Source organism: Aotus nancymaae, unplaced genomic scaffold (genome assembly GCF_030222135.1).
Source record: "Aotus nancymaae isolate 86718 unplaced genomic scaffold, 86718_ANA_hifiasm-v0.15.2.pri h1tg000033l, whole genome shotgun sequence".
NCBI lineage: Eukaryota > Metazoa > Chordata > Mammalia > Primates > Aotidae > Aotus > Aotus nancymaae.
In genome coordinates this window covers 47,646,322-47,661,157 of record NW_026988447.1, presented here as the reverse complement: position 1 = coordinate 47,661,157, position 14,836 = coordinate 47,646,322, and the positions used below count along the sequence as shown (strand labels likewise).

At 35.4% G+C, this 14,836-nt stretch overlaps 1 protein-coding gene across 1 annotated transcript in view; it reads right to left on the bottom strand.

The window, feature by feature from the left end:
* The window catches only part of PRSS12 (serine protease 12), a 74,118-nt gene that overhangs the window by 39,795 nt on the left and 19,487 nt on the right, over nt 1-14,836 (bottom strand). The window contains exon 4 of the mRNA XM_012473059.3: nt 10,983-11,133. Within this exon, the coding sequence (XP_012328482.2) occupies nt 10,983-11,133 (151 nt within the window). The remainder of the gene's footprint in view (nt 1-10,982; nt 11,134-14,836) is intronic.

Sequence of the window (14,836 nt, the reverse complement as noted above, 5' to 3'; positions counted from 1 at the left end):
AAATGTGAGGAAAACATTTGGAATTCTAACACAAATGATATTGGAGTCCTAACACAAAGGAATCCTAACACAAATGATATTGTCAAAATGACACTTTTGTGAATTTGTTTGTTTTGCTAAGGTAAATGTAATGGTAGAACAGAAAGTCATGTCTACTCTGGAAAGAAGCAATAAATGCTCAATTAATAGGATTGTTCTAAATAACGTTTACAGTTGTTTCAAAGTATGTCTATATGCCTATAGAAGAGTACACTAATCATGTATAAATATTTGTATATTAATGACCATGTCAAAAAACTTGTATTTTCCAAGCTCAGTCTTTGAAGTGGGCAAGTACATGTGGACATAGACTCTGAGGTTCCAATTTGGGCTCTATATTCAACAAGCTGGGCTACCGTGGGGAACTTACTAAAACCTTCCAGGCCGAGAATGCAACAACTGAACACAGAGGTGATAAGGGCTAACTTGCAGGATTGTAGGAATTAAACAGATGCAAAGTAGGAGCTCAGTAAATGCTGGTTCCCTTCCCTCTTCTGGCGCTGTTAAGGAATCCCCACATACCCCCGACAGTTGATAAATAATATATCTTTCACCGCTAAGCAATTTATCTAAAGATCATTTGGTATTTAGTTTAAACAAACACTATAGTTTTTACTTTCCTTCATCCCCAAAAGTAAAGTTGGGGGAATGGTGAGGAAGAAAGGATCAATCAATATTTTAACATTTTCTGGTTTTAATGTTGTTTAATTAATTAATTTCTTTATTTTAAAGTAAATTTCAAAGGAATATTTATGGAAGTAATTTATGGCCTATAAGAGACTGAACAAATGCATGTCTGTGCTATTTTGTATTACAGATTACAAGATGATGGCCCAGAAGACTATTAAGTAAGCTCTGACTTGCATCACTAAACTTCGGATTTTCTTATGGAGAAAGACCTATATCTTTCTCCATAGATATAGAGCTATATCTAATCAGGGGCAAACATTTTCAAATATTTTAATGCACATAAAGTATTTTATTTAAAAATTTGTTGTTCCAAAATAATTTTACGTCTCCAAAATAAAGTATTTTATTTAAAAATTTGTTGTTCCAAAATAAAACTTTCTGTGCAATGAAAGCACTGATGTTCCTAGAAAAATATGTTTTAAACCAAAATGACCTTGCAATAGTATTCTACGAGGCTATGAAAAAAAATTCAACTGTTTTAAAGATTACTTACAGTAGAAAATATATCCTCTCCCAAAGAAAATACGTTTATATAATATTTACAATAGGCCGGGTGCCATGGCCCACACCTGTAATCCCAGAACTTTGGGAGGCCAAGGCAACTGAATCACCTGAGGTCAGGAGTTCGAGACCAGCTTGGCCAATGTGGTGAAACCCTGTCTCTACTAAAAATGCAAAACTTAGCTGGGCATGGTGGCATGCGCCTGTAATCCTAACTACTTGAGAGGATGAGGCAGGAGAATCACTCGAACCTGGGAGGCGTAGGTTGCAGTGAGTGAGACGAGATTGCACCACTGCACTCCAGCCTCCCTGGGCAACACAGCGAGACTCCATCTAAAAAAAATTACAATGCATTAAACAAGAGAAAAGCTTAACACTCACAGAAAATAAAATTCAAAAATCATGCAAAAGCTGTAATTCCCAGAATTTGAGAGTGGAAGATGAGTAACGGAAACGTATTGTTTTTAATATGTTTATGTATATACCAACATTGGTTCAAAGAAAAAAACTGCTTGGAGTTGTGTGCCTGAGACCTGTGACTCCTTTTTACAAGGAAGATAGAGGATAGGAGAGAAGAAGCCCTTGGTCACTCTAGAGGAGAGGTCAGCAAAATACGACCTGTGCACCAAATCCAGCACGCTATCTGTTTTTATGTTGCTCATGAGCTGAGTGGTTTTTAAATTTTATAAATGCCAGGAAAAATAATCAAAACAAAAATATAATTTGTGATGTGCAAAATCAAGCGAGATCCAAATTTTACTGTCCAGAAACAAAGTTTTGTTGGAACGATGTCACACGCATTCCCAAGTTATTGTCTACGGCTGCTTTCATGCTACAGTGGCCCCGCTGAGTAGTTGCAAAGTCTGCTTACTCTCTGGCCCTTTACAGAAAAAGTCTGCAGACTCCTGCTCTAGAGGAAAGAGATTAATGAAAGCAAATATGGAAACTGACTTAGAGAACACTGAGAGTTTAAGGACAAAACAGGAGGAGACAGGATGACTGATGGAGAAGCCAGATAAGAAAGCTCTAGAGAAAGGCAGATTAACAGCCTTCTTGGATCTTTGTCCTGAGATAAATGCCACACACACACACAAAAAAAATCTGTTAAGGAAAATTATACTCAATGAGTATAATTCATTGAGCCAGAATTAGGTGCTATAAGGAAACCTGGGACCAATATGGAAGAATATAAAATTTGATCCCAAACTCATAACAAAAAGATGAAATCCAGATGGCTTAAATACAGGAAAGAAAAAAGAAAAGAAAGAAAGAAGGGAGGGAGAAAGAAGCAAGAGAAAGGAGGAAGAGAGAAGGAAGGAGGGAGGGAAGGAAAAAAGAAAAGAAAGAAAACTAAAAAGTTACTATACTAAATTATAGGAACATCATTCTTAAAACCTTGGATGTAAGACAGAATTCCTAGGAAACCCAGAAGTCAGAAAACAAAAATTAAAAAAGTTAAAGTCAACAACATACAAATTGGAAACTACTATACAGCAGAACACACCATAATCAGAGTCAAAATGCAAACCAACAGACTGGAAGAAATATTTGCAATTTGCGAAAAAACCTCCTAGAAACAAATAGTAATAACTTGTTTTATCTATCTATCTATCTATCTATCTATCTATCTATCTATATATATATATATATATTTATATATATATGTATATACACATGCATACATTTCCGTTACAGTTTATATGTGTGTGTGCGTGTGTGTGCATATATATATTTTTTTCCTTTTTTTTAAGACAGGGTCTGGTCCTGTCTGTGTCTGCACAGACACACACACACACACACACACACACACACACACACACACACACATATATATATATATTTTTTAAAGACAGGGTCTGGTTCTATCACCCAGGCTGTCCAATGGCACACTCTTGGATCACTGTAATCTCTGCCTCCCAGGTTCAAGCCATCCTCCCACCTCAGCTTCCCAAGTAGCTGAGACTATAGGCACATGTCACCATGGCCAGCTACTTTTTGTATTTTTTGTAAAGACCGGGTTTCTCCATGTTGCCCAGTCTGGTCTCAAACTCCTGAACTCAAGCAATCTGCCCACCTTGGCCTCCCAAAGTGCTAGGACATTATTATATTTTAATGAAAGACAAAGCAGCCAACTTAAAAAAAATAGACAATAGAGAGGATCCAGCTATTCACAGAAGAAACATCCATGGCCAATGACCATAGGATAAGATGCTCAAGATCACTAGTGGTAAAATTAAACAATAATGCATGCTTACCTACCACATTTTTGGAGATTTAAAATATTAATACCACTTTCATACAATCTTTGGGCTAAAAGGCAACAAACTAAAGGCTTTTAATTCTCTAGTAAAAGTGACAAACAAACAGTAAAGTCATGCATTGGCTGAGAATACACTGATAGGCTGAGGAAGGGGTACTGAAATATATTGCATTTCAAATACATTAATGATTATATGACACACTTTCAAGGAAAAAGCAAAATTCCTGGTTAATTGTCTTCAAACTAGGCCCATTCCTTAAAGGAGATTATAAGATAGGAGAGTAGAAGCCCCAAACATTGAGTCTGGGGATGTTATCTATTTTTAAATACTCTCTGAAGACATCACTTCATACAAAGGACATGGTCTCATTCTTCTTTATGGCTACATGGTATTCTATGGTGTACATGTGCCGATGTTTCTTTATCCAATCCACCATTGATAAGCAGCAACAGGGAAGAAGGTGGAGGCCATAATCCTAAGCAAATTAACACAGGAACAGAAAACCAAGTACCACATGTTCTCATTTATAAGTGGGAGCTAAATATTAAACACACATGAACATAACAGCAACAGACATGGTGGACTACTGGGGGATGAGAGGCATGGATTGAAGAACTACCTATGGGTATTACGATCATTACATGGGTCCAATATACCCATGAAAAACTGAAAATTAAAAAAAAAGTACTTGGGTGTTTTATTTTCTTCTTAACCATTTCTGTATTTTTATTATTTTAATGATATAAAAATGTTTAAGTAAAATAAACTAAACAGAAAACCCAACAGAATAAACTTGAGAACAACAAAAAAAAAAACATTAACCAGGAAACTATAATGTAACACAAAATCAGGTTTTCTAGCTAACTTTTTAGTTTATTAAAATTAAGAAAATAGTATTTACATATTCACATATTTCTTCAGCCAGTCACTAGTATTTCTTGGTACCCAGAACTGTGCTGGCTTTCAAGAGAATACCAAAAAACAAAAAACAAAAAACTGAGGACTCTGCTTTTAAAGAGTCGTAAATTACAATACTGAGGAAATCAACATAAAACTCATGAACTCGTTCAAGTAAATGCAATGTGAATTTCATAAAGCTGTATGTTCTCTGTCCTTTATGAAAATTATTTCCACACCAGCCCCAGCAGTTTATCTGTAATATGAGCTCCAGTGTTGCCTACTTTTTTACCCTCTGACAAACTGTAAATAAATTTTTGGAGCAGAAGTACTCTGATCTAATACACTGAGTCATTTTCTGTGTAAAGATATTTCGCCTAGATAACGGTATTCCCCAATACTGAACTGGTTCTATTTCTGATCCCTATTCAAAACATTCTTAAATCTATTTATCTAATCAAATTGTATTAATACAAAATTTTTACTTTTGTTTCCACATACACAGAGAAAGGCCAAATAAATGGCACCATCTGACTAAATCCCAGGCTTAGCTACTGCTTTGAGGTAGACCTAGAATAGAGTTAGGCCATTCTATTGAACAATGTAATTATTTATTAGGTTATAAACAATTGGCTCTTTAACTGCAGTTATCAGTTTGTGCCATATCCAGGGTTTGTAATCTATGGATGAAAAAGCTCATTTTTTAATATCCTAGATTTTTCTCTAGAAAACAATCCCTTCCATCTCCAACAATGATATTTAACGTGTATCAAATGCTTCCTGTATGCCTGGCACTGGCCTAACAGTGCTTTTAGACATATTAACTCATTTCATCCTCCCTACAACCCAATGATGCTATAATACCAAATTTACCAATAAGAAAATGGAGGCTCAAAAGTTAAATAATTTGTCCAACATTACACCACTACTAGATGGTAAAGTGTGTCTGACTACAGAGCAGACTTAAACACTGAGCATTCCTACAGCCTCCTGGAATGTTGTCAACTCATGGCTAATGGTACCTCAAATACAGTCTACCTAAAACATCTTCTGTATCATTTTCTTCTTAAATTTAACTTTCTCTCTTGACTTCCCTATTTCTTTCAGCCCTATATTTGTATTTATTCTTATTAACATCTGGCCATTTTACAAATAATGTAACATAAAAGAAAAAATCCTAAATTGAAAGCCATAAACCTGAAGACTCTGCCTGCCACTAACAGTGTGACTTCGGGAATACTATGTAATCTCAGTGGGCCTAACTTCCTCAACTGTTAAACAAGTTCTCTTTCCTGCTCAATAATTCTTATACCAGGCTATCTTTGTTGTAAAGTTTATACCAGGGGTGTCCAATCTTTTGGCTTCCTTGAGCCACATTAGAAGAAGAAGACTTATCTTGGGACACACATCAAATACACTAACACTAACAATAGTTGATAAGCAAAAAAAAAAAAAAAAAATCTCATCATGTTTTAAAAAAGTTTATGAATTTATGTTGGGCCACATTTATAGCTGTCCTAGGCTGCATGTGACCTGCAGGCTGTGGGTTGGACAAGCTTGGTTTATACAATATTTTTTAAAATTTAATGAACAGTAAAATAAAAGAGCAAAGAAAAAAAAAATTTTAAACAGGGTCTCACTCTGGCACCCATGCTAGAGTGCAGTGGTGCAATTACAACTCATTGTAGCTTCAACCTCCTGGATTCATGATCCTCCCACCTCAGCCTCCCGAGTAGCTGGGACCACCAGTATGTGCCACCACAATTGGCTAATTTTTTTTCCTGTAGAGATGGGGGTCTCACTATGTTACCAAGGCTGGTCTGGAACTACTGGGTTCAAGCAGTCTTCCCACTTCAACCCCACAAAGTGTTGGGATTATAGGCGTCAGCGTCCACGCCTGGCAAAAAACAATTTTTAAAGAACAGTTTATATCAGAAGAATTTGTATTCTAACTACTCGATAATATGGTTCTATATAATTTTACAACAAAAAAAGTAAAAATGAAAATGCCCTAAGAGGAAAGAAAGTATCCACAAATTTTAAATTCCCATGTAAGTTACGGCACATCCACAAAATAAAATATGATGTCACAGTTCAAAACTCTTTTAAGAGTTTTGAAAGACATGGAAAATGCTTTTAATGTTAAGCACATAAAAAGGAACTTTAATTAAAATGTCTCCACCTAAACTTCATTGGGTCCATGTGCATTCGCAAGTTATCTAATTTTCTAACATCTGGCTGCCTCCTTTCCAGCGGCTCATCTTTCTCCAAGTTCTGGATTAATCAAATTTAAGTATCTTAAGTATAATAATTCCTTTTGTATTTAGGAAGCTTGCCAGCTACCAAAATATACAGACACCATTAAAAGATGAAGGTCAACAGTGACAGCATCTCATGAAGAAACTGTAACCACTACTCCAGAAAAGCATGATGTAGTTTTCCTGTGGGAATTCAACAAAGCAAGTAAGACTGAGATGAAATTTGCTTAAGAACGAATCTTAAATTGAGACAAGCAACAATAATGCGTCTGCTATCAACCATGTGCCATTAAAAATGATCTCATCTGAAAGTACTTAGCCTTTAAATGAGAAAAACAAATTATAGAGAAAGAAGAGTTGTAGAGCTTTAATGCAAGCTTATGAGAGAGCTATAAAATCAAGTGCAAAAAAGGTAAACAAAGAATGTCAGCTCAGAGCATCAGAGTACTTACAATAAAAACAAATCTCTACAAAGCTGGATTGTTATTTGTTACAAGTACTTGCGGAGGATTTTTGCTTGTATATTTTAATCACTTTTCCAAAGAATCCCCTCATATGAAAAACAGCAACGAGCTAGTGTTTGAGAAAGGCACTATGACTTTACTTCACCCATGAGTGTGTTCAACATTAACATGGCCTTCCTTGTGATTCTTTCCATCTGTATATTATTTCTATGTAACTCACTGTCATCATCAATACGGCCTTTGTTGAAGAACTGTTTCTATCTACGTGAAAAAAATATTTGTCTCTCAAGAAAGAACTCTGTATTACAACATGAATTTCTATTTTTATTTTTTAGAGATAGAGTCTTGCCGTCTCTGTCCAGGCTGGAATACAGTGATGTGATAATGGCTCACAGCAGCCTCAACATCCTGAGCTCAAGTAATCCTCCCACCTCAGCCTTCCTAGTGGTTGGGACTATAGTTGTGCTCCACCACACCTGGCTAATTAAAAAAAAAACTTTTTAAAAACAAAATGTGCTTTGTATTTTAAAAATGCCAAAAACCACTGTGGAAGAAGAGTTACTCATATGCATATTATATTTATGTAAATGTGTATTATTTAAAGTAAAGCACCAAAATGAAATTAATGAGATTATTAGACATAAGTAATGAATAGAAATATGTGCAGCTGATCTTATTATTCACAGATTCTGTGTCTGTAAATTTACCTAATTATTAAAATGCATTTGTAACCCCCCCAAAAAAAAAAAAAAAAAACTTTTTTTTTTTAGACATGGGATCTGGCTATATTGCCCAGTCTAGTCTTCAAGCTATCCTCCCACCTTGGCGTCCCAAAGCATAAACCACTGCACCTGGCCACAACACAAATTTTTGGAATCACTTCAATAACTGTAACGTAACTAACATTCAGTGTGTCACTTAAGTGTTCTGTGCATTTTTCTAAGCAACAAAAGCTTGCCTTTTCCCACAGAAATATATTAATAATTAAAAATGCTTTATCGTTTAAACTTAGAATTATCCATATTATAACTGATAATGTTAAAAATGCCATTACTATACCCTTAAAGTTCTTAATATTTTTGGCAAAGACATAGGTTTCTTAGTAACTCACATGAAAATCAATTAGCACATCACTGAACACATAACTGATAACCCAGTGAATACGCATATATACACATTAGAGTGTTTCAAAAATATAGAAGTTCATAGATACAGCTAACTAAATAGAAATTCCAGATACTAGAATAGTGTTTGATGTTCTGTCACTACCAAATGCTGTTTACTTTGAATGTTTAGCAATATCTTTGAAATATAAAAGTACCTAATTAGAGTGATGTTGATAGCCAATGTATATTGTACTTACTATGCGTGCTAACTGCTTGTAGATACAAAACCCTATAAATTAAGAAATACAGTATAGATGAGAAAACTGCAACTAAGAGATATTCTGTAGCTTTTCTCAACTCCAAAAGTGTGATTTAAATGCAGGTTTTTCAGAGTCCAGAACATATACCCATAATCATATGCTATGCTGACTCCAACAGCAGCACCTGGAAACTTTGAGAAAATTGGTCTTGAAATTGATACCCAGTCAAAACACTTTTAAAAAATATTGTTTTGGCCAGGCGCAGTGGCTCATGCCTGTAATCCCAGCACTTTGGGAGGCCGAGGTGGGCAGATCACAAGGTCAGGAGATCGAGACCATCCTGGCCCAACATGGTGAAACCCCCATCTCTACTACAACACAAAAAATTGGCCAGGTGTGGTGGGGCGTGCCTGTAGTCCCACTATTCAGGAGGCTGAGGCAGGAGAATCGCTTGAATCTGGGAGGCGGAGATTGCAGTGAGCCAAGATCATGCCACTGCATTCTGTCTCAAAAAAAAAAAAAAAAACTTGTCTCAAAAATGTTCTTGTTAGTTTTTCAAAAGAAACCAAGAAGCCCTATTCCTGACCAACCCAAATAAAATGATCATACCATAGTAAACAATGCCAGTAATCCTAACAAAACCTACTAACACAGGACTTGCTGTGTTTGTTCCTGTCCCACATATGAACTATAAATTAGCATTTAGGTCCCATAGTCAGTTACAGATGGAAATGTAACTTTACAGTGAAGGATCAGGCTGACGTCACTTAAACCAGTGCTCAATTTCAGCCTCATTTGTGGGGAAAACCAGAGTTTTTCGTGACTCCTGGTGAGATGCAAGATGAGAACATATCACCTGTGACGATTTCTAGACAAAATGTTTGCTTCGTTCTAATCATGCCTTTAAACCAAAACTCTAATTTTATGAATTACAAGAACCAGGGTAGTAAACTAAATGACACCAGGAGGAAAAAATGAGACAAATTCAGAAGATGGGACATTCTCCAAAACAACTGGCCTAGTCTCTTCAACAAGACAGTGTTAGGGAAAACCGAAACAAAACAAAAAACCATTTAAAGAATCCAGGCCTTTCTAAAGTAAAAGAGACTTAAGAACATCACATCCAGATTGCTCCTGGGCTAAATTCTGCTTCAGAAGGACACTGTAGGGGTAACTCTGAAAATTTGAATAAGATGAAGTATTAGACAATATTAAGAATGACTACCACTGATTAGTTGTGATAATGATAATTTGACTAGGTAGAACAATGTTCTCATTTGCAAGAGGTACATGCTGAAGTGCTCATAGACAAAGTGTTAAAATGTCTACATTTTACTTTAAAATACTTCAATATAACATAGAGTTTTGGAAAAAGGAGCCAATTATTTAAAAATGCAAAAAAAAATTGAACCATATAAATGGTTCAAGGTTCAACACTCATGCTACAGTCAAGGATTACAGTTAACTGAACACATGGACAGGGAAGAACAGGCCTCCCCATCACTGGCCCCTCAGTGCTAAATGAAATATTTTTAAAATCTGAAGAAAATGATTAACTTTTAAAAGATCATCCAAGGCCGGGCGCGGTGGCTCAAGCCTGTAATCCCAGCACTTTGGGAGGCCGAGGCGGGTGGATCACGAGGTCAAGAGATCGAGACCATCCTGGTCACCATGGTGAAACCCCGTCTCTACTAATACAAAAAATTAGCTGGGCACGGTGGCGCGTGCCTGTAATCCCAGCTACTCAGGAGGCTGAGGCAGGAGAATTGCCTGAACCCAGGAGGCGGAGGTTGCGGTGAGCCGAGATCGCGCCATTGCGCTCCAGCCTGGGTATCAAGAGCGAAACTCCGTCTCAAAAAGAAAAAAAAAAAAAAAAAGATCATCCAATATAATTTTAGAGAAACTTTTAGCCTTGTTATACCAATGTTCAGAATCACTAAAGAGAGGGATTAGAAGGTCTAAAATTATAATATTCCAGAATAATCCCAACTGAGGCAACCTGGAATGTCGATTTTCAGACTTCTGTTTCATGACATAGGCTTCCTTTCCAACCCTAGGGGGAAAGTATTTCCTTTGCACATCAATAAACATCCTTTGTTCTAAGCACATACCTAACAAGGAAGTGAAGTTCAAAAGTTTAGACAATATTTCAGGACTACAAGTTAAACTGAGTTACTAGTGTTTCATCATATGGAATTTGATTAAGTCACTATAGTTGACAGTGCTGGTTACTACCTAAGAGTAAGATAGACTACTACTAATTAGAAGCAGTAAAAGCTTAGATTCTTAGTGACATAAAATCAGCCTCATTCAGATACAAGCAGGTTAAACCTACAGAGAACACGTAGCTACTCTTCAGGAAGCCTATGGCCCTACTACAAAGATCAAAAGGTAACTTTTTCTATTTGTTGAAGGAAATATGCAATTTAAACAAACAGCATCTGCTTTTGGGTATGGAAATAATATATTCAAAAGTTTAACCAAAACAAGAGTAGTAAAAACAAACCTGAGGCCCAGCTGCCTGCAGATCACTTCTGCATCGGCATCATCCCATTGGTCATCACAGACGGTTCCCCACTGGCCAGCATGGTAGAGCTCCACCCGGCCTTCATGCACACTGCTGCCCCCAGCAAGGCGAATGAAGGGGAATGCTGGGCCTGCGCAGTGTGAAATTAAAAACAAGCAAAACCTATGCATTTACACCGATTGATAAGATTAGGTATAATCTATATTTTTTGCCATTCTCAATAATTAAATGATATTTATTAAATCACACCAGTGATATGGACATACATATGTATATCTAATATATTATGGTAATCTTGGCCAATTAAAATGTCCCAAATTGAATTACACGAATACAAGTAACTCTTAGGAAGAAATGGTTTAAATTCACTTTTCCCCAACAACCACAGAAACCAGAAGATGCACACTCAAAAGCTGCAGATTACTGGAAACATGTTTGATTTTTATGGTATTATAGTGGTGGCATTGATTTTTTTTATTATAGTAACTTGAGCATTACCAATATGTCATTATTAAAAATGACACATGTCTATAACATACTTGTTTTCAGTATACAATTATTTATGTATTTGTAGAAATCAACTCAAAGTTAATATCTAACTCGTTATAACAAGTTGCTGGACATCATAGCCAGTACCTCAACAGAACAATATTGAAACTATTTGGGCATGAATGAGTTCATATCCATTTTCTCTGATAAGGACCATCAACTGTGATTACATTCTCATAACCTACAATGCCCTGATCTAGCCCTTGTCAGACTACGAACTTCTCTGTCTCTTCTCTGCCCTGGCTAAGACAGCATACTAAGGGACTTCCTATTACATTGCCTAATTCTGTCTTCCTGAGAGTATTTACTTTAATCTAAAATTGTCACTGATTTATTGTTTACATGTCAATTGTCTCTCTCCTCTTGGCTAGAATGAGGACAGAGACACCGTATTCCTTTTCACCTGTGTATTTCAGGTACCTAGTATATAGACGCATATAATCACTACTTATTGACTGCCTCAACTGACAAGCAATGCTGAAAACCTAGAAAAGTTATCCCAAACAAGAAAAAATAATTGGCAACATCCATTCATTAATTTCTGATTAACAAACAAATATCAGACATATGCTTTGTACAAGGTGTTATGATCAGTGTGGCAGGGCCTTCGAAGGGACACTGACACTAGACAGACCCTGCCCTCAAGAAGTTTACTGCCTAAAGGCATAGATAAAAACAAGTACAGACAAGAAACCCTACAGTGGTTCAGAAGCAAAGGATCTTACTCATGGTTGGACGTAGTTAGGGAATTGCTTGTGAAAAAGCTATTTTATTAAGAAGGCCAAGATAGCTGGGATTTGGAAGTCAGAGATGAGGGAAGTGTGTTCAGGCCACTTGAACATTGTGAAAAGAAAGAAGCACAAAGCTGAATGTGTCTGGCAAAGAGCAAGGCAGTATAATTTTACTAAAATAAAGGATGTAATATGGTAAAAATTAACAGATTGGGTCCCTAGTTGTACTTTTTGCCAAATACTAATCATTCATCTGTAAGAAATATGAAGTCTAGTTGTACTTTTTGCCAACTACTAATCATTTATCTGTATGAAATATGCTTCTAATTTTCCACAGTGTAACAAGCAGTAAATGGTATTTGCAAATTCACACTTAAATTCAAATATTTGAATTTGAATTTAACTCAAAATTTGAATTTAACTCAAATATTCATATTTGAGTTTTGTACATGTGCTGCCAAAGCAAGCACTCATATTTCAGTTTTATAACAGAGATTTAGATTAGTGAATATCTGCATATACTGTTTACTTGTATAAGTTAACTAGCACTTACAACTTGTTAATGGATAAAGACAGGTTTAATCTATATGTCTGAATGATGGTAATATAATTCTCAGAAATTATAATGTTTATTTTTCCTTTAAAAAGCTTGCAAAATGTAAAAAAATATAGAAAAACATGTATACATTTCTTAATATACTTTTCCTCACCTGGTAAACTTGGCGAAAACAGAAAAACAAAAAATTTTAAGAGAAAATTTAAAACCATCTAGAACCTAGACTGTTTATGGCATACCACCTTTCACTCTTCTATGTTGTGTTTTATTTTAAAATGTGGTTTCTTTTTCTTTTTGGCTAATTGTTAAAATATAAAAAATACAGAAAAGCACAAGGACAAGATTTAGTTAACAGCCCCATCCTTCCAACAAAAGCAAAAATCATCTGAAAGAAAATTTAGTAAAGCAATTGACTCATATTTAGCTTATGGATAATTAAACTCCCCACATGTTTTCATTTAGATTGCTGCTATTTTCTGTATTCAAATTGTATGCAACTTCTACTTTGTAAATGTTGGAAAAGCTACAAGTACAGAATGACAAGACACTAAATATAATTCCCAAACTTAAGGGATGTATACTAAACATCCATCACTACCCCTTAAGGTGAACTCAATGTTTGCTGACTTCAGCTGTACAACTCCACATTCTCATTCAACTACCATGAGAGAATCTTTTTAAGTTCTCACCTCTAATTTATCACAACTTTCTATATTTTATATATGTTTATAGATGACCATAAAACTATCTTTACAACCAGAATATAAACAGATGAATAGATTATAGAAGGTGGAAGGAGTAAAAAAATGTAGATAGATATCCTGAAAAAAAAACTTGTTGTTTTTAAAATTTTTACCTTTCAAGTAGTAACTTGAAAAATATTTTATCAATCAGGTTGAGCATAGAGTAAAACCAATAATCTATAAAAAGCAATAAATTATTGGGTCCAAGTCACATCATCCTTGAAGCAGCATTGGATTTAGCAAAAGTAGCATTATCCAAAGGCAGAGAATCAAAAGAAGAAAAGGGAAAACTTACAAGACATCAAGGTTTAACATATGCCTCTCCCAACCAAAAAAGGGATTACAGCTCTCAAGAGCTGTAATCTGGAGCATACATCTAGACTATATCCTTCCATTGGCTCTTCCAGCTAATCCGAAGGAATTACTCTAGACTGGGTTTCTCTCTGTTTTGTGGTAGGAGCTTCCTTATTCCTCCCCTGATACTTGTACTCAAACAAAAACCACTGCCCTGGACTGACGGCTACCATTCCGAGTCCTGGGATATCTGGTCATGCTGCTATCTCCAAGGAAAATGCAAAAAGGTATACTGTGAGAGTATGGTAGCTTCAGGTTGTGATCAATCATTAAAATATACCACGGTACCCAGAAAACTCTTTCACCATCTTAAAAGCAGTTGTTCCTTCCTCTACTTTCATGAAAATAAACGTATCTGTATACTCTACCAATAATAATAATTACCACATACTTATTCTATGGAGCTTGAAAGAAGCCCACATTCAAGTCAACAATCCATTTTCAGGGAAGGTGCTCTCTACAGCCCCAGGAACACTGATGCCATAATTATATTGCATTACACAAAGTTAAAATATTTTGTTGTATTTGCTGTATTCTATATTTGAATTTCATGATTATTTTCTATCTTGATTCCATCATAATTTTCCACTATTAAAATATATATTTCATATACAATATATTATACAGTATATATCATATTGCATACAACATACATATCTCTTTAAGCAAATTATATAAAATAGAAAATATGTTGAAAAATGAGATACTATTGGAAAATCAAATGGAATTCAAACTGTTAGCTATCCTTATATTGAAGGCTAATTAGATGGTAAAATATTTTGATTCAGACTTATTTCTGTAATTAAACTCTTTAAAGAAATGATTTAACTAAGACACTTTCATCATCTGGAATCATGTTTAAAACATAACAACATAATGAAAGTAAAACAACAGAATTTT